This window comes from Dreissena polymorpha, chromosome 16 (genome assembly GCF_020536995.1).
Source record: "Dreissena polymorpha isolate Duluth1 chromosome 16, UMN_Dpol_1.0, whole genome shotgun sequence".
In the NCBI taxonomy this organism is placed as follows: Eukaryota; Metazoa; Mollusca; class Bivalvia; order Myida; family Dreissenidae; genus Dreissena; species Dreissena polymorpha.
In genome coordinates this window covers 14,398,193-14,425,743 of record NC_068370.1, presented here as the reverse complement: position 1 = coordinate 14,425,743, position 27,551 = coordinate 14,398,193, and the positions used below count along the sequence as shown (strand labels likewise).

The window sequence follows — 27,551 nt, the reverse complement described above, 5'->3', positions numbered from 1 at the left end:
CTAAGCGGAAGACTTTTTACTCCAGGACCCCAGGGATCAGTGGTTCTAGCCCAGTTGAGGGTTACTTTTTTTCTTTTTTTTAATTGTATTATTGTTTGTTTACTTGAGATTTTTAGGTACATTGTTTAAATTTATCAATATAAAGCATTTTATGACAAACTTCAATGCATGCCGAAATCTGTGAAAAGGCCCCTTTAACGGTGAAACGACATGCACCCTGTACTTTATATGAGTCGCGTTTTGAGAAAACTGGGCATAACGCATGTGCGTAAAGTGTCGTCCCAGATTAGCCAAGTTTTCTCAGTTTATAAAGTACAGGGTGCATGTCGTCTCACCGTTAACACTGATTGCAACGCATTCATAATTAAGCCATCACCGCGACTGCAAAATTGATAAACTAAAATGCATTTGGAATACATATTCCCGACGATATTTGGAAATTAATACGACTGTGATAAGTTATTTATATGAGTCGCGTTCTGAGAAAACTGGGCATAATACATGTGTGTAAAGTGTCGATCCAGATTAGCCTTGAAACTAAAAATGTCATAAAAGCGAAAAGTATCGTCCCTGATTGCCTGTGCACAAAAACGTATTGGTCGGGCACACGTGTTGTCCATGTGTTATCTAAACTTATCTTGATTGAATTCGTTTTGATATGATTTAAATTCTGTGCGAAGACACCTTGTAGCAATTTAAATACCTATATGTGTACTCGCCTCAAAATAAGCTGGGGAATGTGTAGTGGTGAGAGCGATCCGCTGTTGGGAACCAAGTACTTGAAGGGTCGTGTTGCACGCTGGATTCGTTGTAACCCGGATGTGCGTCGCCTCTAGTTTATTAGCGCAAAGGAGGTCAACGATTTCACACCTGAAATATTGAAACAATTATGAACACCCTTCTCATCGCATGCATCATTTACTGTATATATTTATTGCGATTGTATTTTGTGATTTCTTAGACTTGGTATGACGACGAATTAAAACACGATAAAGATACTTGTTCATATATATTCACATTTGTGTGATTTGGGTGACTTTGAGGACTGATGGGTGGGATAAGACAAAGCAACTGATATTAAACATACCAACTACAGGCTACATTATTGTGACAAATTAATTTGGTTGTTTGCTGCTCTGTCGCCTGGTTGCTATGACACAACGTCTGGTTCGAGACGTAACACCTGTCAATTATGGTAGCCACACTGGCTGACTTGCACACATGTACTGAAACTGTAAAACTATGCTCATGTACAATTAAAGCTTTATTACTATTAACTTGGACAGACAGTTTGGAAAATATAAACGACTGGAGAAATATTTAAATAATAGTTATAACTTTGATATATTATCACACTAATTTGATTGAAAGAAAAGCCAATACTTGTATTTGTTCAAATTAATGAAAGTCAACGAATGGAATGGAACATTACCTGTCAAAATGAAAAAAAGCCAGAAATCGAACGAAACACATTCTCCTCACAACTGTGCAATCAATAATGAACAGTTATATGGGAACAGTATATGCCTTTAATTTATATGAGTACCACATACATGTTCTGAACATAATGGTATCGATCTGGATTTTAAGGGTCAAGCACTTTGCACCTAGAGATAGTTGGGTCGAGTTAAGTAAGCATTCTGATAGCGATGCTCAATAAAGTAAAACGTGACCGAAGAACCCAATAGTACTAATTGCCTCACCTATTTTACCAAATGTGTATCCACTTTAACCTAGAAAACTCTTATCAAATCTCCATTGTTTTTGAATATGAAATAACGATGCAAACTCTAATAACCTTTCGAGTGCTACAATAATTAACTTTAATTATCGTTGCTGTGCAATATTAAGCAACGTTTCAGTCAACGGTTTCGCTTCGTTGTGTGAAGCTAAAACATCTGTATTGGAGTCCAGCATAATATTTTATCACGAGACTTACTACGCAAATACATTAAACTGAAGTTCGCTTACCTTACCCGTCTATGAATCTTGATCTTGATAAAACCCTTTCAGAGTTTGTTTAACAGACTAAACGAATAGGTTTATAATGTGCAAAATAACATGAAGACGACTCGATGAAACATAAATGTCAAAGTTTCTGTTTTAATGATGTTACTGTAACATTTATTTCGAATACCAACTAAATTTATTTGAACACTTCCGCGAAAATACCTAAAAACATGCATATTGATAATGAATACCTAGGCAATGCCGTTGAAACAAAATCTCTGCAACGACTGCACAAATGTGTCTCCAGTAACCATTGGACAGACGCAGTTTGTTGCTCTGAGGAATCATTAGAAAAACGAAATATTATCTTGGAAAAAATGATATACATGTAATATATTATTTAGCGAACAACATGAGTGCTTATTGCCAATTGTATACACTCGTAATAATGTGGTGACTAAGTTAATATGTACATGAATGCGATAGATATTGAGATGTGTACCAATACCAAACACAAAACGGTGATACAAGAAGCAAACGCATGATTTGTATAAATATTTTACTTAGTTTTAACCTATTTATTTTAGCTCGATTGCTTGGAAAGCCTAAGCTTGGAATGTTTATTTGAAACGCTCTCGATTCCGTTTCGTGGGCCTTGAACCACTGTTTGGTGGCTTTGGGGGGGGGGATCTTCAGAACGCTGGGGATCGAACCCATGATTTAACTTTTGATTCATTTTAAGGACGTTTGCTGCAGTTTTAATGAAAATTTTGCTATATCTAGAATTTGGTATTTTTTGTATTTAGCTAGAACCATCTATTATGGATAGAAAAGTAAAATAAAAATCATGGGTCACAGGTGTTGTTAATTTTTTATTCGCACTTGAACAAGAAGCATATTTCAGCATTATTTTTTCTACAGATAAGGTGATAACATAAAAAATGAATAAATTGAAGAGAAAACTGTTTAAAACAACCTCTATTTCTCTCAAAATATATGATACCGATTCGATTTGACTGCAAACTCATTCTAAAAACAACTTCAATCAAATGATTAATGCTTTATTAGTTTTTAACAATAACAAAAACAACAGAATTTCACATATGAAAATCAATGAAATGCACACAAGTTAATTTTATTTGTACATGCCTTCCCATATCTAGATTTTGTACAAATTCAACCAAATGTTTTATGAGTTATAATTAAATGAAAATATAAAAAGAAAAACATAGGTCACCGGGTCGTTTGTTCACAACTGCAGCGTTACTGTATGAAGTAAAATATAATTTAAAAAAAGTATCAGGTCAAGACACATACTGGTACATGAATTTCTAAATGTCAATGAAAAAGCAGATTTAAATGTAAATGAAGTCACACATCATGTGAAGCAAGATCAGAAAAAGTAGGTTAATAGAGCATCCAACTGAAAACAAGATATATAGCGCACTTTTAAATGTGCATATCAGCGATATTAATTGTAATTCTCGACATGGCTTGAGAAATATATTGCGGCATGCAAAAGAAAACGTAGATTTAAATATTAATGAAAACACAAATTATGTGTAGCAAAATCATTAAAATTAGGATTATAGAACCCCCCATTTCCCCCAAAAATGTTTAGAATACATTTAAAGGGGCATATCAACGTTATTTTATTGTAATCCTGGCATGACTTAATCAATGTATTGCTGTATGTCCATGAAAATGTAGATTTACATTTAAATGAAAACACACATACTTAGAAATATGTATCGAGATTATTAAAGTAAGGTTAATTACGTTTCCAAACAAGACATACACAATACTTAAAGGGGTATATCAACTATAATAGTTGTAATTCTTGACAAGACTTGGCCAATTAACAGCGTTCCATCGGTATGCATAAGTATCTTGATACGCAGTAACAGATTTATGAAATTGTTATGAACATATGTATGAGAACCATTTTCATGTTTACAGTTCGTGTACGATAAAAACATAATCCAACACAAGTATTTTATTTTTATTAAAACTTTTGTCCACTACAAAAATGTTTGCATGTGAAAAGAGATATTACAGAAGGCGATTATGACGTATATGTTAACCAGTAATTCGCTTCCTACATGAACGTCGTTATCTATAATAAGTTTATGAAATTATTATAATCTAAAGTCTGTGACTGTATGTAATGGAATTATACTGACATTAGTATTTTTTTTTTTAATTTACATTGACTTACATTTTTAAAGCAATGCATACATTTAAAGGACGCATGCGGAAGTTTACATTAGCTTGTTTACACATAGAATATGTTTGATAGTTTGTTTGTTTGTGAGGACCATCTTTTGCTGATATAAAAATGAAATAAAAATCGTGGGTGACTGGTGGGACTGGTGTTGTTATTTCGTATGTAACTAAATGGTGTTTCCAATTCCATAATACGGGCCTTATCAAGTTCCAGTATGCTACACGTGGTTGCATGTCGCGTCTTCGTTCAACTAACCAAATTGGTCCGAGAAAAAAAGGTGGACAAAAATCAATTATATTCGCATATATATGCACGTGCGGCAAGATGCAACCCCACCCGCACATAGTCAAGACGTCGTGGATAGATGATTTTAATTCGTCAGGTATTCTATGTAGGAAATGATCTCAAAAACACTTCATAAAGATATAAAAGTGTTCCGATATATGTTTTAAGCATAACATTAAATGTATACATGTATAAAGATTTTGATGATAATGTATATGTAATCAAATATATATTTATGAAATGTTTCAAACATATGATGATTCAATACCAATTTGCTTAATTCCAAGGAAAGCTTTCCGTTTTACACAAGTATTACTTGAAACACAAAGATTTTCATTTGTAAGGGTGTATCGAATTTTTTTCTCTAACTAGACTCATGCTCGACGTAACAATAATGCGATAACAAGGTATGTGTGGTCTTAGGGATGATGGTTGATTCGTTTTGTGTAGTTAATGTGCTACACATTGATTAGCAATTTTTATAGCTTCATAATACGTTATTCCTTGATAGCAGTCCCTGATTTGACATACATCCCGTTTTTAAACGACTATCCGAAAAAGCACAAACATATTGCGCAACCGGTGTTACATTAAAATAGATTTGCGTGAAACTAAACTGCCGAGTATGTTTTTAAATGATATATAGTAATTTTACGACAATGATTGGATTCAAATATTCATCGCTTACAATACTATGATTTATATTTTCCAATAAACAGTTCTTGTTTCAAAATGTTACAATTGTTTCTTCTTTCAGTTTATACTTGTACACTTCCGTCATTTCAGTTCCAGGAAGAGTAATCGAGGAAAAGCTCGAGATAGTTGTGTTCTTAATCAGAGTCTCCGATACCATATGGACAGCCTCAACAGACAGCTAACGAGAGTCTTCCTTCTTCTTGAGCAAAACCTCAGACACCCAAGACTTCCACTGCTGGGCCAATTAGCCAGAATCAAACAGCACCACTATCTTTACAAGTCTATTCCAAGCGCTAGGGTGTCCACTGCAGCAGGTCCCAAAACTTTGTTGACATGCTCTAGAAGATGCTTCAAATGAGTCTCGTTTTGTGTTTTCTTATAGGGACAGTTGTTTTTGTCTGTCTAAACATTGAAAGTGGACATTAATTTTGTGTGAAATGCATATATTGACATTTATTTGTGGGATATACTGATTTTTAGTCATTTTTTTGTGATAATTCAATAATTGAGTATTTTGTGGGAAATACTGATGGTGACAGTTGGGGGTTTTTGTGTACTGAAGGAAGTGCCAGTTTAGTAACAGTTTATTTTGCAGTGATAGTGATTAAGATTAAAAAACATTCAATTTAAATGCTGCTTGGAAAAAAATCGCCTTACATATTTTGTTAAAAAAGGCTCTAAGCCCTTGTAAAGGCAGAGGAAAATTCTCATTACAATCAAAATTCCTCTTCAACAACGTAACTTCCATAGTGTAATGGTAAACACGTTCACTCTCAATGAAAGATCTAGGTTCAAATTCTGGTGGAACTCAAAAGTTCGATAGAGACATTTTTCCATTCATAATGACAACATAAAAATTAATAAAAGAAATACAATAGCAATAATATATTTGAATAACACTGTAATTATACAACATAAACATGTTGTGGATAGTAATAGTCTTGTTATCAATGATGTGTATACATCTAATATTCAAAACGGCAGTGGAAAGAGCATTCTTTAATCCAAAAAATGATTATTTAATATAAGGCTTTATTTTTGTATTATAGAATGTGAATATGTAATTATTTGCGTGTGTTGCTTCAGGGATCTATACTTTGATTGTGAATTTAACGAATTTAAATGAGTTCCTATATGATAAATATGATTATTTATGTCTTTTAGCATAACAACATATGTCTAGGTAATAAAAGGTTCTTTTCTTAGTATTTTGTTGTTGGTTTATGAAATTTGGAAAGAGACACAGGCGAATAAGTTTTCACATATCTAAAACATACAAATACACTTCGATTTTGTGCAAATTTACATAACATTATGCAATAGAATTGCTCCATTTTGTTAGCCCATTTTCGATAGCATTCTTGGAAGCGATAAAGAGACTAATGATGAACAGCCTTAGCTCAGTAGTTTGAGCACGAGACTCTTAATCTCGGGGTCGTGGGTTCGAGCAACACGATGGGCGATATTATTTAATAATAGAAAACACCATTTCCAATGATGCCATTATTATTATATGTAGATATTCGATATTGTGTATCGTTCCTTTAAAACGCATGAAAAACACATGCATCTAATATAAGTACGGTGATCTGAAATTCGGCAAAGATTGAAATTAAGGATGTAGATGTAAAATGAACAATCCTATCGATGAATTCATTGAAGTTTGCCAGCCTAAACAGACAATTCCATCTTTAAGGTAATAATAAACACAAATATCGAGTTTTATTATTTACACGGGGTTCTTACGATCATCAATATTTCTTCTGTTGACATTACACGAAATAATCGAGTCATGTAGGACTATACTCTCTAAATAAAACAACATATTTTGCTCGACGGCATGTGTACACTTTAGACAGTTGTTCTGGTTTTATCTTTTGGGCATATTGATAGGATAAGCAAAGGTGTTTACTACTAAATCAATGAAATCTGATTATGTTAGAGACCAGAGTAAAACATTGCGCTGCAACGGGTTACAGTTTACAAGAAAACGACCGAAAACAAGATACAAAACCAGTCGGCTTTGATTTGTGTCGATTTCCTTTTTCTTGCTTTTGTACATGACATATCTTTATTTTGCTCACCGCTTTACAGTTAGAGTGCCCTTTTATGAAAGGTCTGGTTATGGGGGTCTCTATGCATAAATTATTTCTATTATTTTTGCTTAAAGCTGTCGCTTTAACATTGACGTATATTCGAACAATATTAGGTTTTCGGGTGATTTTGAGTTTGATACCTTGTTATATATATATATATGTATTTTTCAGAAAAGTAGATTTTCGTTTTAATTTGATTATTTATTATTCAAAATGATGTTTTCACTCATTAATATCATAGCCACACGCTTACCACCTATGGCTCCGGGTATGAACGTAAATAAATATATTAATAAGGTAAATCCACAATCAAGATAGTAATTGCTTTACCGCCAGCAGGGATTGATTTTTTTATTTATTAATTTTATAGTATTTTAGGCTTATTATATTTTACAGTAAATGCATCAAACAACAAGTCGAAAACTGATTTGCTTAAGCCTAAACAAATGTCCGGAATTCACTTGTTTAGAACAACGAAACATTATGACTAAACGAAATGTGGAAAATCAGGAAACAAACCCAATATTTCATCGCCTCAAAAAACATCTTACTAACCATATTTTATAACTAGCTACTGGGAGCATACATAACATTTAGCGAAAAATTAAACACATGTTTAATGCCCTTAAATGGGAATATTCACACACTTACACTAAGTTGATTGGACATTATTTTGAATGGCAAATTGATTATGCTATGTTTTATCATCGCTTTAAAAAAAAAATTAAATTCGAAGAAGAGATTGAATAATCAAAATCAAGTATAACTTTTTTCGCATTCAAACAAAAAACTGGACCACCGTGTAATCTTTATAACGATATTGCAATCTGATTATTGAGTAGATTATTTGAATAACTAATATTAATTATGTTAAGTTTCTTTTTTAAAATCTTCTTCGTCATGCGATTGTACCAAGTCTAACGTTGAATGCAGAGCTGTTCGTGTAATAACTGTTCATCGAAGTATTCTACAAAAAAAATGAAAAACTTGCTTCATAGAGTCCCTCGATTTCTATTATCAACACATTTCACTTTTGACCACTGTATTTAAGAAATAAAAATATTGCTCGATGAATATTGCACAAGGTGATGGAGAATTTAAAATACTGATGTCGGGGCGTGTACGACTGGAAAATGCGTGCCTGTTGACGTCAGCAGAGTTTACTTTTACAACAACAATCCCATTGCTTTACCACATAAATCTAATCTTGAAAGACATAATTGTGTGCATACTTAACAAATTCGTGTTTGCTCCTGTAAATATAGCAGCTAAAACTTATTTAAGTATGAACAATATTGTATGTTTAAACTATATTTAGGAAACTGTCATAAACTACAGTTTATTTCGAATACAAAGTAGATTTTCCTTTTTTTAATCCATACCTATTAATGAGTGTTAATTAATAATTTGTAAACATAAAACATACTAAAATGAAATTACCCTCCATTTACTGAATTAAACGGCATAACAATTCGTTTAAAATTCATTTTAAAGGAAACTCAATGTCGTAACCAACAACATAATAATCAGTTTCATTGTTATTGCTAGTCTGAGTGTGTAACTTACTGCTGTATTAAGGTCTATGAGAAAAGAAATACATGTATTAACATGATTATTTTGCTTTAAAAAAAAGCACCGAATAGTAAAAATGAAAGAAAATATATAAGAGTATGTCTAGTGTAAGTACATATAAAGTTTCTAAATTGTTTAAAACGATATACCATGCCTTCTTAAAAACAACGTACCGGTATTTCGTTTATTAAACATACAATAGCTAGAAATGAATGGATATACCTTGCTTAAATTATAACATGTTTTCTTTGCTAAGTTATTATCAATTAAAATGACCCGGTATGTAATCAATGTCATGCTACAACAAAATGTTGAACAATTTTATCATTATTTGGTTTCCAGGTATGCAACTAATATTTACTAAATCATAATTACAAAAGGTTTGTACGATCACCTTTATAAAATTTGCTAACCATATGCATAGATAACGAAATTTCGGTAATTTATAAAACGTACAATCAAATGGTAAATTGACTATTCTTTAAGTTAGCAAAATTGTAAAGTTATGGAATTTTACATTTAATACCGCCTCGACTAAATGCAAATCCAGACTAGGCGGAACGTATCGTTCGTTATTTCCCATCAAAAGGGACCGAATATTTTTAAAAGGTCTCTCTCCTGCTGGTGCAGCTGAAGTTTCAATTAGTGTAATTCCAGTATTATCTATCATGCCGATAAAGACTTGTTAAACGTGTTTTAGTATTACAGTCACACACAATTTGTTATAGCTATACAAAAAATCGATATGATGCCATTTTGAATCTTGAAACAAAACTAAATTCGGTCGTAACGAGGGCGAACAAGTACGACTTTGATAGTATTACGCGCATACCAGGAATCTTCTATCGGTCGCGTGAAAACCCTTATCTGTATGAACTTAATATGGCTACTAAGCTGTACACGTGTAATGTTTCATAATAAAATTCACTCACTCATTACTTTTTACATAAATAGACAGTTCCATGACAATACGTATTTTCTATATTATAAGTTGCATCTTTTTTTCCGCCGACGGACGAACGAATACATGGAAAAGCGATTCATTGATTAAACGCAAATATATAGGCATATGTACCCAAGTTGGTGAAAATAGCTTAAGTAGTTGTTGAGAAACAACGATACAACAACGTGACACTGATATAATATAATCAATATGATGTATATTTTTTGGTGTTTTGAATGTTTTCTGTTTAGTTTCGCAATTCGTCTCCTGGTTGTTAGCCGCATAAATCTGTCAGATAATACAAATGCATTTTAAAACACACAGGGGACAGTTTTGCTAGATCGTTCATTCATACCATAAATCGTCTTGCAATTTATTTGGTCTATTAGGAATGGGCATACATGTTTACATGTATATAGTATTTGAAATGGAATCGTAACTCAAGAATACTGTGTTGCCTAGTAAAATACATCAGACTCTAAATATGTCGGACAGAGCCTCAATCAACCGACAATTTGGTATCTTAAAGATTGTCATTTGGGAAATATTGCAAAACGTGAAGAGATCAGTCAAACAAAACTCAAAAGACATTTGGTCGGTGTATTTGCAAAATAAGTTTGATTTATTTATTCAATTCTTGTAACTTTGAGGCATTTAAGACTATTTAAAACTGATGGTGGAATTTAAAAAGTGTTCTTATAAAGTACGATTTGTAATGTAGTTCACCCGATATCTCTTCTTCTAAACATACTACGTATAATGATTATAGTTAGTGTGATGGCATGTCTTCTGAAATGTCAGGTCTTTTATATCATGGTAAGTAACATATTTTCACAGTTCTCAATGTCCGTCCGCACTTAACTGATTGTATTCGTCTATCGCATTTTCGGAATGTTAATAACATATATTCACGTTTCTAAATGTCTGTCTTGCACTAACCATATAATATTCGTACGTCGCATTTTCGAAATTTTTATTTTCGCCATCGGTGTTTTTGTCTCAATGGCCATGCTACACTTAAGATATTTTATAATTTGGTTAGTTAAGTGTTGCCATTTCGGTGGGATGATTAATTTTTTAAATTACGCCGATTTCATGTTTCATGTTTATACACGGATCACGGGATTGCTTGGTGCGAAATTTAAACAAGAAATGTTAAAGAACACAAATAATATTTCGTCTTAAGTTCAACTTTGACGCACAAGCTAGTATTGAAAACACGTTTCAAACATGATCTTGTTCAGGTTTATGAAACGACTCATATACTTAATTTAACACAAATATCAATTTTACTGTAGATTGTGTCATTAAAAAACAGAAACACATTTGATCGCAAAACTTTTTAAACAATTATCTTGACTAGACGAACGAACGCAAAAATGTTCAGACGAACAAAGACCATATTTATTCCGCACATGTATATATGGACACATTTCCCAATGCGTACATTTCTTATAATTTCGTATACTGGTCCAGAAGGCGTTCAGTCTTTCTAATAAACACGCACACCTTCGACTATTTCGAGATAATGATGATGATTTATTAATAGTTTTGTCTGAAAAATATACCGAGTTAAAATTGTTTATGAAATTTTCTGAAATCGTCCAAATTTGTTATCATTTGATAAGTTATGCATTTGATCAGGGACTTAAGTTTAAAAATGCTATGCAGTTTAATATTGTGGACGGGTGTTTTCTCTTTGTTCCTACTTCTTAACACAAATTGCAGTTGCTTTAATACAAAACTTACATATTGACGAGTCTCACTCTGTCGTCAACGTAGTACTTAAACACAACAAATCGTACAACAAATAAGCATTACATATCATAGTATAAGTACAAGTATATCGATTTACTGACTGTTTAAGATGTATAATATCGCTTTAATAGTACGCCTTTATTTGATTGTTATCAAAATGATGCTTTTTCAGTCATACCAAGTGATGACGTGTATGGAACACTAACACCTATTAAAATTGGCATATCTCTGGTTTATAACATTTCGTACTGTAATACTCACATACCATGTACAGTTATTATTCATCTGACATACATTTATGTAGAAATATACAACAATTCAAGTAATAGATAATAGTGTATGAGTAATGCTTGGAACAAAATACTTAAAGCTCTCAAGGCAAAAATCGTTCCATACTTGTTATATATTACCCTATGTAACGACATACCAGAGCCTTTATGTGTAATGTATGTGCTATCTTTCTCTTACCGAGGACTGTATGGTGGTTTTTATACGGTTTGTTTCAATTAATGCTTCAAAATCGCGTTTTTTGTAATTAATAGATGAGTATATTCGAACTCGAAAACTTGTTAGGAAATGTCAGCAACTCGTCAATAAATGTGAAACACTGAAATTACTTACAGTTTCATTCATTAAAAGTAATAAAAGGGATGTGTTCGAAGATTTTCATCAATTTGAAAAAAATAAATAATTTATTTTATTCATCTCAAATAGCTCTCCCGTCTGGTAAAACATCCGATGAGTTAGCACAAGATTTCAATATTTATTTCATAGATAAAGTTGAAGGTATCAGAAAATGTATTTCTGAACACGCCCTTTCCCTTCAAATTCAAAACAGAGTAATTACAAGATAAGTATTGATGCAAAGCATCAAAGGGCGTCGGGAATTTCAGTGTAAAAGGCACTCAATGTTCATTTTATTTACATTGGTTTCCTTTTTTTACTGGTATCCCTGTGCAGTTTTCATTAATGGAACAGAACTGTTTAGGTGTTAAAAAATCTGCTTCATCTTGTAAGCGTAATTTCATATTTTTCTCAACTTCAAGGGGAGATGATTCTGAACATATTCTTACGTTGCTCATTTACGATAGGGGTTGAGTACTCATTGATATGAAAACACTGTAAAAGTTTGAAACAAAATTGAATTAAAACTGTAAATTGTATAAAGAAGCTGCATTTCACAATACTTTGAAATTCAGTAAAAGATCATAATAGATTTATTGCTCCGATATTCATCATTTTCAATAGGGTTCGAGTAATACTGATATAAAAACACTTAACAAGTTTGGAAAGTTTGTAAAGATTCGATTAAAGTTTTGAAATCTTTTAAACAAGTGGAAATTGTTTATTATGTCAAATTTCATAGAAAAAAAATTCTAGACTTATTGTCCCGATGTTTCTCATTTTAAATGAGGTAAAAATGCTCATTGATATGAAGACACTGTAAGTTTGGAAAGAATCTGATGGAACATGTTGACATAATCACCTAACCAAGCAGTTTTTCACTTTTATTTTTAACTTCAAAGAGACATACTTCTGGACTTATGGTCCGATATTGCTCATATAGAGTTTCGGTTGGGCCCTTATTGATTAAAAAAAACTGTGAAAGTTTGGGAACAATCGGATGAAAATTTTGGACTTCGAAAAAGGATTTCAAAATTTCTCAACTTCTAAGGACGATAACTATAGACGTAATGGTCGGATAATGCTAAAGGGCCCAAACCACCTGGATAGTAATACGTGTCGCGCTTCGCGCTCTATATGTGGTTCTTAAAAAAAAACTCCGAGGAGTGCTTGACTCTAGGGAAACGGGTTGCTGGGACACAACTCCTCCTTGATAAGCGGCTGATTCCTTTATCGCAACTCATTGTTACAATCAATAATACGTGTCGCGCTTCGCGCTCTATATGTGGTACGGATAGGCCTATGATAGACAACCATAAAAATACATGGATAATAGATATGCTGTTTGCATTTATTTGTTAATATAAAAACACGTGTATTTTTATGAGAAATTTAAGTGATGAAAGAAATTTTTAATTAACGTTGTCACCACGTTGCATCCATTAATTTTAATAAAAATGTCCAATTGTAGTAAAATGGATTTTAAAATGTCTACATAAAATAAAGCTTTATTATATTTATTAACCTGAATTGTCAACCGCCGAACTGTTCCGTTCGTGCCGGAACCCGGGATTGAACCGGGTGGCCTTTAGATGACTGTTGCGTGAACAACTTCAGTCTAACGCTCTCCCAATTGAGCTATTCCGGCTGACTTTCACTTATGTACTGCTATTTGGTGAAGTTGTGTATAGCGATCGTTATTATATGTCTATTAATAAACTAATACATTGTACGCTTTCGTACCACTACGCCTTCCAATAAACTTGCTTGCGCGATAGGTCGTCAAACATCGTACTACATTGACTCTCCACTAAATAAGAAAATTAGAAAAACCACAAAATAAATATATTTTGATTATGTTTTGTTTTTATACAAAACATCATTTGTTTTTATACAAAACCAGAAAGTTTCGCGTATTTGCCCAGTCCCTGTGATCTTTCCCTTGTGATCAGTTGTGGATCAGTTTTTAATTAAAACAATTAGCTTTGCATTATTGGCAATAAATGTTGTAATAAATGTTATAGGCACAAAAGCAGTACTTATTGACACTAATTTACACAAACAATCACCACTATGCAATATATTCTTAAAACAAAAATATAAACATTGATCCGTAAAATAACTTCTCCTCCCATAAGCAAAAAAAAATGCATTACATACTAGTCGCCGCCCTCCAGGGCGACGCCAATAATAACCCAGCAGCAGAAACATGCAGTTTGACACATTTCCGTCCGACAACTGAGGAAGAAGTTGAAACAAGAGCTGTCACCATAGGATGATAAATGCCCCCTATAAACGCTTTGATAGAAGTTATGAGCATTTTACCATGCTAAATCCTTGAAATTCACTAAGTGACCCGGTGACCTAGTTTTTGACCCGGCATGACCCATATTCGAACTTGACCTAGATATTGTCTAGATGCAACTTCTGACCAAGTTTGGTAAAGATCTGATGAAAAGTATTTGAAATAGAGAGCGGACACGAAAAGTGTGACAGACAGACTGACAGACGGACAGTGCAAAAACTATATACCCCCTTTTCTTCTAAAGGGGGCATAAAAAATCATCATGCAAATAAATCTTGCGAGCTTGACCCTATTCCAACTTGGCTACTGAAAGAATGCAAAACTGAACTGCTACCAATACTGACAAAAATCATCAATCTTTCAATGGAAACTGCAAGTGTGCCAAGATCCTTAATACATCACATGTAAGACCTTTATTGAAAAAGCCAACCTTAGATAAAGAAACACTACAAAACTATCGCCCGGTTTCGAATCTGCCCTATGTTTCAAAATTATTGGAGAAAGTTGTCAGCAAAAGAATAGATGAACATTTGACAAAAAACAATTTAAATGAAGGAAACCAGTCTGCATACAGGAAGTTTTCTCAACAGAAACATTTTTATTCAAGGTTCAAAACGATGTCCTACAATCATTAGATAAGAAAAATGTCACTGTCTTTGTTATGCTGGATCTTTCTGCCGCATTAGACACCATCGACCACAAAACTCTTTTAAACCGCCTCGAACAACAGTTTGGCTTTGCTGAAAAACCACTACAGTTGGTAGCTTCCTACCTATCTGACCGCTTCCAAACGGTGAGCATTGACGGCAAGGTATCAGAAATAGTGCTACTGACCTTCAGCGTACCCCAGGGATCTGTGTTAGGCCCACACTTTTATACCATGTATACTAAACCTGTTGGGGAAATTTTAAAAAACATGGACTCGGACATCACTTCTACGCCTATGACTCGCAGCTCTACCTTTCCTTCGAACCCACCGATGGAGCAGCCCAAACCAAAACACTAAATTGAGTTGAAAAGTGCCTCCAAGACAACATCTCGTGGATGAATACAAATATACTCAAACTTAACGACGACAAAACCGAGGTCATAGCATTTTCAAGTCAAAACAACGCCAAGTACGTAAATGGGTTAACTGTTAAAGTAAGGGACTCGACAATTATACCATCGCAATACGTTCGAAATCTCGGTGCTTGGAACACCATAGTAATGCTATAAGTAGATCATGTTTCGGTCAGATTAGGCAAATAGGTCACATCAGGCAATATCTTACACCAATTGCCACAGAATCCTTGGTCAATTCACTTGTCACATATCGGCTAGACTATTGCAATGCATTGCTGTATGGAACAAACATCAGCTATAAAGAAACTACAAAATGTTCAAAACACTGCGGCGCGTGTTATCATAAGAACATCCCGCTATAGTCATATAACACCGATCCTAAAAGAATTACACTGGTTCCAGTAGAAAAAAAGAATCCACTTCAAAATACTTACCAATGAGTTCAAAGCCTTAAATGGACAATCACCTTTATATTTGAAAAACTTACTTGAAGTCTACAAACCAAGGCGAAACTTAAGATCAAAGAACGAAGCGACTTCATTAGTGATTCCAACGAAGATTCAATCCGTATCATACGGGGAGCGAAGTTTCATGTACGCTGCTCCCAAACTCTGGAACTCACTTCCATCAAACATTCGAGGTTCTTCAACACTGAATGCCTTCAAAAAGGCACTGAAAACTCACCTCTTCCTCCAATCTTATGCAATATTAGCAGTGGTTTATTCAATTCATTATATAAAATCTCAATCAGCATGAACTGGAAATAAACCTTTTATAGGAAGCATAATTATTCCTTTGGGGGTTTGTGGAGTCGTGGTAATGGTATCCTGACGTTACCCTTGTCTCAGTCAGTATGACCTGGAATTAATCCTTTTAAAGGAAGCATAATTATTCCTTTGAGGGTTTGTGGACTCGTGGTAATGGTATTCTGACGTTACCCTTGTCTCAATCAGCATGAACTTGAATTAACCCTTTTAAAGAAAGCATAATTATTCATTTGGGGGTTTGTGGACTCGTGGTCATGGTATTCTGACGTTACCCTTGTCTCTGTTTTGTCTCTGTTTTGTCTTGCTGATCTTTCTAATATATAGTTACTGTGCATGTTGTTTGTTGTTTTTTTACGTAATACTTATAGTTTACGTTTAAGATTTTATTGTTTCATTAATTGTCTTATAGCTAAACACACTGGGCAGTTTCATAGTGTCTTGTTGATCTTTCAAATCTATGGTTACTGTGCATGCTTTTACGTAGTACTTATAGTATAGGTATAACATAGTAGTTTTATAGTATAATTGAGTAGTTTTGATCGATTTCTTTTGAAACAGTGTTGCAAAATGTATTCGTATCTGCGATACGTCAAATGTTCTTATGTAAAGCGCCCTTGAACGTGCACTCTTGTATGAAAAGGGCGCTATATAAATCCGGTATAATATTAATAATTATAATTGTATTACAAAATTATACTATTCGGTATAGTTAACAGATATAAAATTAGGAAGAAGACAAAACAGCTTGAATAAAAAATAGCCTCGTCCTCTCCGGGATTCAAAGTCGGGGCCAGTAAGACCAAAATATACTTCAACACGGACTCTTAATAATTATTGTCTTTTTAGTATTGTCGGACTATTTTTTATTGTAACATGTTTTAAGTTTTCTTAATAGGGCTTGTTATTTTGCTTGTTTGAATGCATGCATATATTAGAGTTTTGGGGCCATTGCCGTTGCAATTCGCCCCATAGGTAACATAATATACGTATACCGAAGAATGTAGTCCGTTACTGCATTTAACCACATTGCATCCAGATGCTGCATTCGCAAACAAAATAGCTCCGATGAGCGCGTTCCATCCATGGCAACGTCAATTCACTGTGGCATTAGCACCCGAGTAACACGCAGTCGTCGTGGAAGGTGTATACAGCAACAAAATATCGGTTCAATACTGACTTATCTACATGTACACTTAACAGATAAAGTGCAGTTATGTTATTTCGTTTTAAAAAATCAGCTGCGTTCGCGAAATGGGCGAAATAAATTAATTACCACGCGCTACATTTTTTACTGTTAAAGTAAACATCTCAATGTTCTCTGCGCTACAACGTTTTTATAAGACAATTCGCCCGTGCTTTTCATGCCAGTTTTGAACTTTTTCCTTACACACGAAATACGTGTTGTGGTTGTCACTTTCAAGGCAGCTAATTAATTTGCGTTCATGTTTTCCAAGTAATCAAAACAAGCTCGTATATGTCCGTCCTAACAGTAGAACAGTATCAACATTTATTTTTTGTTCCCATAAAGTCGCTATATAACCTACACTGTGTCCGTGTGACTTAAAATCCAGCAAATAAATTAATTGATTATTTATATATATGAATAATAATTGAATCTAAATGATGTATAGAATCTTATGAAAACGTTTTAGTCTTCGCGAAATCTCAGATACATATAACACTAAGTCAGAGAAAAAATCTAGGTCACCAGTTCAAATGATAATCACAATTGTATTCACAAACGTTTTGCAGTTATGAATCGGCACGTGCGACAATAACTTGTTTTAAAAAGCAGCATTTACTTTTAACCCCAATAGTTAAATCATATATATTATGTTGACAACCTGTCACCCTTCCTTAATTCCATCTGTTTTATTCAACAAAGGTGATTGGTTAGCATCACGGTGTAAAGTGCTTTTACGACCACAACATTTGAGGAAAATCACCCCACCAGTACATTCAGTTCTTTGATTATATTGTCGTGTCGACTTCAATTCCATGTTATAAAATGTATATGCTTTGCCCCCCCCCCAAACTATAGAACACAGTAAATGAACTAAACTATATAAAGTATTAATCATAAATAAATTATGTTTGTGTATCTGACGTTTCCGTATTGTATGATATAAAACAGTTAAGAACATTAAATTACAGTACCAATACTTATTTTAATATTAATTCAATACATTTCTTGGAGGTTTATATATAAATTTTTAGGACGGTCTACAGATTTTTGTTTTTAAAATGTCATTACATATGTTTAGTGACCAATATATACCAGTACTGTCTTAACGAATTAAAACATTTAGAAAAAAATAAATAAAACATATTGCCGTCCACGAGATTTGAACTCGGAACTTCTGTAAACAAGAGGCAATGCGCGATCACTGTAACGCGCAGCCTTTCAAATATGGAAGGGAATGTCCGCCAGTGCATGCATGCTGCTAAATTACAATTTAATTTTGCTTAATGACAATTGTAGGTTACTTTATGACAACACCATGTTGATATATTACAATTGGTAATACCCGCGATTACATGCATGTTGCTAAATGACAATTACATTTTGCTTTGTTTTATTTGTTTTAAAATAACTGCGTCTTCCTTGCGTGTTTATGCTTTTTTGTATCAGTTAGTGTTACATTACTTGCATACTTCGTTTTAATGTTTACTCGATGTATGCAAATCATGTATTCTTGCGAGTAAATGACAAATGAATTATTTTCTATTAAAAATTTCATGTGCCTATCTTCTTGTTGCTGAACTATCATCATTTTAATACTAAGTTATGCGTGAAAATGCATATCTATTGTAAGTTGAACTAAGCGAAATGACTAAGTCCAAGGCAGCAGCTCATATGAAGTAAGCCGAATGCCGACTGCATTAAGACGAGCGCATTAGTAATACTGAATTCATATAAGAGACGGGGAACCAGAGTTTTCTATTAATTTTCGGTAGTTATCGGTAGTGTTCGTAAAAATGTTAATTTTATGCACGGTGTTGTTACATATATACCCTGACAAATTTCTCCATCGCGCCATTTTAAACGTGTGGTCACCTATCTATTTTAAAAGGTCAAGTGTTATTTGTTTATTACGTAAATTGCATACTATTTATTCTCCATTTCGAGCGCTAGGCTTTCATTTGGCTTTCGAGCAATGCCCGTTTATAGTAAATTGGCGTGATCCCTGATTATAAACGTGTTTTCATTTACGTTCCAAACGTCGAGTATTCTCCGGGTGTAGTGTTTTCCGGGGCGACACGAATTACCTAAATCTACCCAAATCTTCCCAAATCTACCCAAATATACATAAATCTTTGTAAAAATTATTATTTTGCATCATGTTTGTGTGATGGGAACTATTGTTTTGTTCTATGCTTCATCTTTACTCGAGACAATATGTAATTTTTCTCAAAAAATTACTTTAATAAATATAGGTTACACACCACTTACATAATGATATTCCCAAATCTACACAAAACAGGTGAAGTCTACACTGTGTATTAGCAACCTGCTGTGGTGATCCCAATCTTATCAGCTCAATACACAGGCACCTGGCTACTGCCTTAAAAACCCGTTGAATACAATAATACGAACTAATTTACCTTTTAATCCGTTTTATTTACCATATATTATTTTATATACGCGTTTTGTGCTAAATAATACAGGTAAAATCATTAGATACATTTTTAAAAAAAAGCACGTTGTCACATATAAATAAGATACATTAAAGACACCCTTACAGAAATGAAAAGGTAGCGGCTAACTAGCCGCTAGGCAGTCGAAATGGGTATCTTGGAGGTAGCGAAAGTCAGCCAGTAGCGGCTAGGTTGCGGCTGAATAGCCAAAACCTATAGACGGTACTGGCTACCAGAGCCGCAAGCGGCTACTGTAGCCAAAAGGTAGCCAGAAACAGAACACGGTGAACTATTTCCAATAATTTGACAAATTTTCAGCCGCTAGCGGAAACTGTAGCCAAAAAAGTAGCCGAAAACAAAACTTTCGTACAATAACCTGTATCAAATGAACAAACTGTCAGCCGCTAGCGGAAACGGTAGACGGACGAACGAACAAACGAACAGACGGACGAACGGAAGAAGGGACGAACGAACGGACGGACGAAAGAAGAGACAAACGAACGGACGCACGGATGAACGAAGGCATTATGAACTCCACGGCACAATACAGTCAAGAAACCCGGTCAGCGGAAACGTCCGACTGCAGAACGAACAACCAAAAGCAAGTTTAAATAGTGTTCAAGACGAACGAATTGACGGACGGACGAACGAATTGACGGGCGGACGAACGGACGGGCTAAATAAGGGACGAACGGGCGCACGGACAAACGAAGGAACGACCGAAGGTACGGAAGGACATATGCATATGCGGACTGCACAGACTAATATGGGACGACACCTTACGCACATTCATTAAACCCCGTTTTCCAAAAGCGCATATGCCTAGAGTATTATTCAAGATTAGCCGGCTCGGGCAACACAGGTTAATCAGGGACGAAACTTAACGCCTAAACTGGATGTTCGCTTCCTTTAAAGGAACAGTGCCATAAAAGCGGAAAATGTTGCGCCGGACTAGCTTGTGCAGTCCTAGAGTGTCAACCCAGACTAGCCGGCGCATTCCGCACAGGCTTATAGGGGCCGAATCATCACGGGATTTTGCTTAGAAAATACTTTAAAGGAAAAATACCATAAAGGCGGAAAGTGTTGTGCCGGATTAACCTATGCGATCTTCAGAGCATAGTCTCTGATGACACTTTCATAAAGGCGGAATGTGTTGTGCCGGATTAACTTATGCGCACTTCAGAGCATAGTCTCTGATGACACTTTAAGAACTTGAATTCGGCCCAGGCTTTCCAGAATAAGGCTCACTTTAACGCTTGTGAGAAATGGGACGTTTCGATAGATTTTCCTAGCGTTTAATATAAAAGAATAGATACAATCAAATAACGAGTTTCGTTTTTTTTTCGGTTTCGAAAATCTTTCCTGGAAAACCGTAACTATTTTAAATGCGGTCAAGTAGCATGATTTTGAAACCGCATCCTAAAAAAATATTTTCGCACATAAATTCCCAGGCGTAAACCTGCCAATACAATATTAAACTAACAAAATAGAGTTGAACCAAAGGTAAACCAGTTATAGTTGATATTAACATGTGTATTTGGTATCCCTTTATTGGCCATATAACTCATTCAGCTTGACACTCATGTATAGGCTTATTATTGACTATACTTGTATGCCTGCTGTAACCACTTTAGGTAATAGTTTTAATACACTGGGTCATATGAATGACAAGTTGCCTTTTCAATTTTTAAGTAATTATTGGAATTTATGTTTATTACTTTAATAATATATATGATATTATTGTGCATTACAAATGTAATTAATGCGTGTATTAAGTATCGTTAAAAGTACCTATCGAATTTCATTTAGTTTATTTTTCTAATAAAAAATATAGTCTAGGCGGAAAAGGTCGTCCCTAATTAGCCAGTGCGGACTGCACATGCTAATCTAGGATGACACTCTACGCACAAGAATTAAGCCACGTTTTACCAGACTGAAGCTCATATACAAATACGAATGTTGCGTGTGATGGGAAAGATATGGGCAGAACGCCATAAACCAGGACGCTGGTGTGACGGGAAGGCGAAAAACAGCATTTTTACCGAAAAAGTCATTGGTGTCCTTACTACGACAATCAGAAATTTCCAGAAACACAATCTTAGGTCGCCGTAAGGAAGCCAGTCCGGTGTGACGGGGCTAACGTAGTAACAAAGTAATACAAAACAATCAACGTCTCAAGTCATTTGTTTCACAAAGTCATGTCGAGCCTCGTGGTTCCGGTGTTATTTATTTATTAGCGAATAGGTCTTTAAAACTACTAAATTAGTACATCGGTATATGTGAGTTAGGGGGTAGTTAGTTATAGTGTAGATAGCAGACATGTAACATGAATACACAATTAGAGGTAGTTAGTGAACGAGAACAAAACTTATCCGGAACAAATATTACTAAAGATCGATGACACGAAACAATCAAGTGTCAGTATTCCACATAGAAATCGCCTTCAACCCTTTATTTGCGTCCACATTCCGCAGTCAGAAAAATGATATAAGAGGGTGAGGCATCGTCTTATTTTTTTTTTCGACGAAAAATGCCTAATGTTTCCTTATCATTTTCTTAAAACATGTTCGAGATTCTCAACAAAACAGTCGATATGCGTCATGAAAGTAAAAACATCAACATTAAATTGCTAATGGTAATTCGTGTCGCCGCATTAGGCATGTTGTAGACGGCTATGTTTTTACCCGCTCACCGCTTTTTAGTAAATGAGGCTATTGGAAGACGGTATTTCAACATAATGAATATTCATTGTATTTAAATGAGGCATTTTTTTGTACGGAGGATTCCAGAGATAGTCGATATATCACGATTGATACCGGAGATTTTGATTTTGATGTTTAGAGTGATCTCCCGGCAATAGTAATTTACGCTGCAATTTGCGCTGGAATAATGTTTTTGAATACTGGTTCTCCTTTTCGCAACGTTATAATGGCAGTGTATGCAAAACCGAAAACTAATCCTAAATCAGAGACGCACTAGCAATCGACCTAAGAAGAAATATAGATCCACAAAGATATTAACAGCTTGTTAAATTAAGTAGCAACATAGCCAAATGCACATACTAAAACGAAGAACGCCGTTAGAATTAGCATTCATACAAAGTCCAAAAGGTTAACTGCAGTTGTCAATAACACACACGCAGTAAAGATATATATGAATTAAATATAAACTTATCAATATGACACAAGTATATGAAGTGCTTGTACCGCTAATGTAACTAGGCGAAATGCAACTACCATGTTACAGAATGCACATGACAGTTGTTAAAATAAGAATGTCATTTAACATTATGCATGCATTGGCGGAAATTCCCTTCCATATTCAAAATCACGGACACATACCTGTTATACGTATACGAAGTATTTTCCAAATTATCGAGGAAAAGCGTTACAAACGCTTTATTATTGTATTGCTTTCGAATGATGATGATCTGTAAATGAACCAATATTTTAAACATTTTTCATAATTAAGAGCGTTATTTCGCTTCTTAATCACAATGAAGATGTACATATTTGAATATATGACAATTATAGTGAAAATCGTCATTTTACTACACTGCGAACCAGTCACTTTAATGGTTAAACAAATACAAAATGCTGCAAACTTTGTGCGACATAATAGAGCTTACACTATTGGAGTATTAACAACATATGTTATAAAAATTATGTGTGGTCAATTGTCATTTCGAAACTAATGAATAATTTAATAGTTCACCTGTTGACACAAACATAGTGCTATATGTTGGAGATTTCACAAGGAAAATGTCGGCAAAAATGTGCTAATTATTTTGGTTGCTCGATCTGTTGTATTAGCAGAATGATTTGTATTCTGGCGTGTTAATAAATGTATGTTTTATCACATCGCTTCATGTTGTTCAAATAATAAAAAATGTTGCAATCACATTCTCTATACGTAGGGCGAGCATGACGATTCGAATTAAAATTTATTGAGCTACGGGAACTGTCAGAAATTTTTGTTTAAATTATGTTGTTTTTATCCAATGGGGACATTACGTACACGACCAGTAAATAAAACAAAACGCTTCGTCAAATTGAGCATATTATTTCTGTTCTGAGACACCTTTACTGTAACTGTGATGTTGCATGTTTATACCATGTTTATACCATAGTAAAGCTTGTATAAGTCTTTGCGTTTTCAAATAGAAAACACGCATTGCAAAAAAAAATCGACTGTCAAAGTAACCACCAAAACTTGCTTTGTTGAGTTTGGTCGAGTATCTTACCATTTTAGTTAGTGTTCTACCTGAACATCATAACAGAAGCTACTTAATATGAAAAACAAATTATGTGTATCACAAACATCTCTGAATTTGTTTTTCCGTGTTTGCATTTTTAATACTCTTAGATACAATTAGAAATATTTAATTGCAATGCTGCAAACTATGTGTGCCAGATGTTTACAGATAATTGAAGCAAATAAAATACAATATTGGTATGTGTACACGAGCAAGAAAGATTTCGTCTTAATTAAACCATAGAGTTTTATCTTAGATTATAGTTTGTTGATCTACATGTATTTTTTCGGCGTAAGCTGTATTAAGCCAGCTTTTCACCCTGGCTTGACCTTTGTAAGTGTCCAATAATATTCAAATAAAATTTCCCGCGGCTAGGTACGAATGAATACACTTCATTTATTCCATTGGCTGATTTGAGTATAACACCAGAACATTGGAAACATATCCGCGTCTTTGTAACACTGTTTTACTGCATGAAACAATTTTATCTCTAATGAACAGGCTCAATAGATAGAACAGTTTTACAATCAATTATCGACATAAATACAGTTTGTGCGTTCACCTTTTATTTTCAGAGATTTACCAGCGCAAAAGCGTTTATACTAAAGGCTATATTCTCATATTTAGTACTTACTTGCATTGCATTTCAACCCGCGAGGTTTCGGGTCAATTCGCGGCCAGTGTGTGAAAGTCAGAGTTTTACAGTTCATCGCCGGAGTTCGCAGAAGGGGTTGCGATCTTTTCATTGAAGGAAAAAATTGGAATCTATGCTATTTTTGTCTGATGGAGTAAATAGTTCGTTTAGTCGCTTTGTTGATATATCAACATTTTAGGCACAGCTGTTGCCTTAGTCGTGTACAGTTGGCGTAAACAAGCCGTCGTTTCAGCAGCAGAATTGTTACCTAACTTTAATGCATTGCATTCCAATCCGCAAGGTATCAAGGTCAGTTTGCGGTCAGTTGCAGAATCTTTATATAAACGCCGTCTCGTAAACTTTGTGCACTTGAAGTCTGTTTTGATCAGAAAGATACTAAATAAAGATATTCGGCGATATTATTGTGGTATGTCAATCGTCGATTTTTAATATGTTTTTAACATTTGCATGATAAGGACCAATTTTGATAAAATTAACTAGAAATATTTATCCATTTAGACCAGTTTATTAAGCATGAGCACAATAATTCACTATACTCTAATTATGCAATTAAATAAGATTCGAGTATTGCCGGCTGACCTATATGCACTCGTTTATTTTCATGTTTCTTGTGTTTTTCTATTCTGTTAATATAGATATCTGAGTATTAATATCCCATAAAGCAAAATAAGCCACGAAATCTGGCGCAACACCCCGTAATTGATTAGCTTGTGATGTAGCTAAGAACTGCGCAGAAAAAAGGCATCCGCTACTTTTTATCTCATAGAGATAACTTTTGATCGTTCATAAACATCGACCACAATCAACGCCGTATATCTTTTTTAAAGATATTTCTTGTTATAAGTAATCAAATCAACTACAAACGTAAGTTGTTTTAAATTCATTGTGGAACTTATTTGCTATCATCCAAAATATATGCGTATTTCAGTGAGTATGATTCAGTTAAAACACGGAGTGTATTATTGTGTAATCTAGAGTCCGTGGTTAAAACCAGAATAAGCAGTCGATCTATTGTATTTGTTCGTTTATTACAAGTATCATCCATGTGTATTTTGGTAAATAATATTAACTTATTTGTTGAATTATTTAAAGTATGTTACAAAATCCTATTATATTTTCCGACACATTCTTATGAACGTGTTACTGCAGTTATACGATTTTGCGTTTTCACTTTAAGAAGTTACATATACACACCGACTTTATATATAAACGCTTTACCAGTAGTATCGTATTGTCTTGTATTTTAGAATTCGTGGTAAAACATAAACAAGTGTTCAATTTGCAGAAAGTAAACAAAGCAAAATGTGCGGCACGTGTATATATACATCTTAAAATAATAAGTGGGACAACAAGAAACGTTTGAATTTTTATACAAGTAGGGGAAATAAACGTTTTCTCAGTTCTCTTAAATTCTTTCACGTATACTATAACAATGTACGTTTAATAAGCACAGTCGTAAGATAATATGACAGGCGGATGCACCATACATGTTCCGTTTTGACTTTTGCTTTTTGCTAAATGTTGGTATCTGACAACTGCAAGTTGTTTATCGACGACTCATAAACAAACGAAGTTCCATTTGAGTTATTGTCGCATGTTTAAGCTAAATGCTCATTAAGAAATGATAATTGTCTGTTACTATTTCCTTACTATTTAACATAATTAACAAAACACAAAACTATTTTGGTTCCTTTTAATTGCATGTTACTTGTTGCCACATACCAATCGTTTGATAGTGGATTTTCTCAACACTTGAAACACATAACGAGCACAATAGTTTTAACACAATACATTCTTCGACAAAACTCACAATGACTAGCTGTGGGCCATTTATCGGAAAGTAGAATTTTTTAAATCTTCTCTTTGCCTTCCCCCACTCTTTCTCTCCCCAATGCCAGATGCGAATGTTAGGAATGTTCTAAGTCAACGCTTGCATCGCTTCGTTTTACTGCCTTTACTTCAGAATACTATACACATTTCCCTACAAACGACGGGGAAACTAGCAACAACACATTACACAGAAGGAACACATTTGTTTTATTATTTAAAACTTAGAGAGAGAGAGAGAGAGAATTTACACGTGTACAGTTGTTACAAAATACATGTAAATGCATTTTTGTTTTTTATGTTTGAGCGTTCATATCTTCGTCATCATACAATTTATAACAAAAAAAGGCAAATTCATTATTAATCAAAACAGACTGTTTGCTGTTTGTAACCAAGCGTATGAACAAAAGTATAAACCGACGACAATACATTCCATTCGACGCAAACATATCAAGAAGTTAAACCAATTACACTAATTAATAGGGATGGCAACGGTTAATCGGTTAACCGGTAATCCGTTTCTTTAGGAGGTTAACCGATTACAAAATTAATATTCGGTTACTCTTGCAGAAAACGCATTTTTGTTGAACGCAATAAATGCTCAAATCGTTAGCACCTTTTCCTTTTCAATCAGCACACACCAGTGATAGTTTTCATCTGTATGAGACACATAAATAGACTTCAACAGAATTAATGTAGTGATTGACTTAAAGGTGATAGTAATCTTGAATAGTTATTTTCGGATATGTTCGTCCCACAGTTTGTTCATGTTTATGTGAGCACTGGAACTCTTGATAGAAACTATTGAAGTTCATCAGTAACTATTTAAACGTTTTGTTATATTGTTATGTCTGGTTATATAATTTTGTATATGTAGTAAGGATGTC

The 27,551-nt window shown here is 34.1% G+C and overlaps 1 protein-coding gene across 1 annotated transcript in view; it reads right to left on the bottom strand.

Moving 5' to 3' along the window:
• Positions 1 to 27,551, bottom strand: part of LOC127861675 (uncharacterized) — a 29,302-nt gene that overhangs the window by 717 nt on the left and 1,034 nt on the right. The window contains exons 2-3 of the mRNA XM_052400362.1: positions 1,088 to 1,232; positions 720 to 870 (exon numbers count right to left, since the gene is read on the bottom strand). Of these exons, the coding sequence (XP_052256322.1) occupies positions 720 to 870; positions 1,088 to 1,232 (296 nt within the window). The remainder of the gene's footprint in view (positions 1 to 719; positions 871 to 1,087; positions 1,233 to 27,551) is intronic.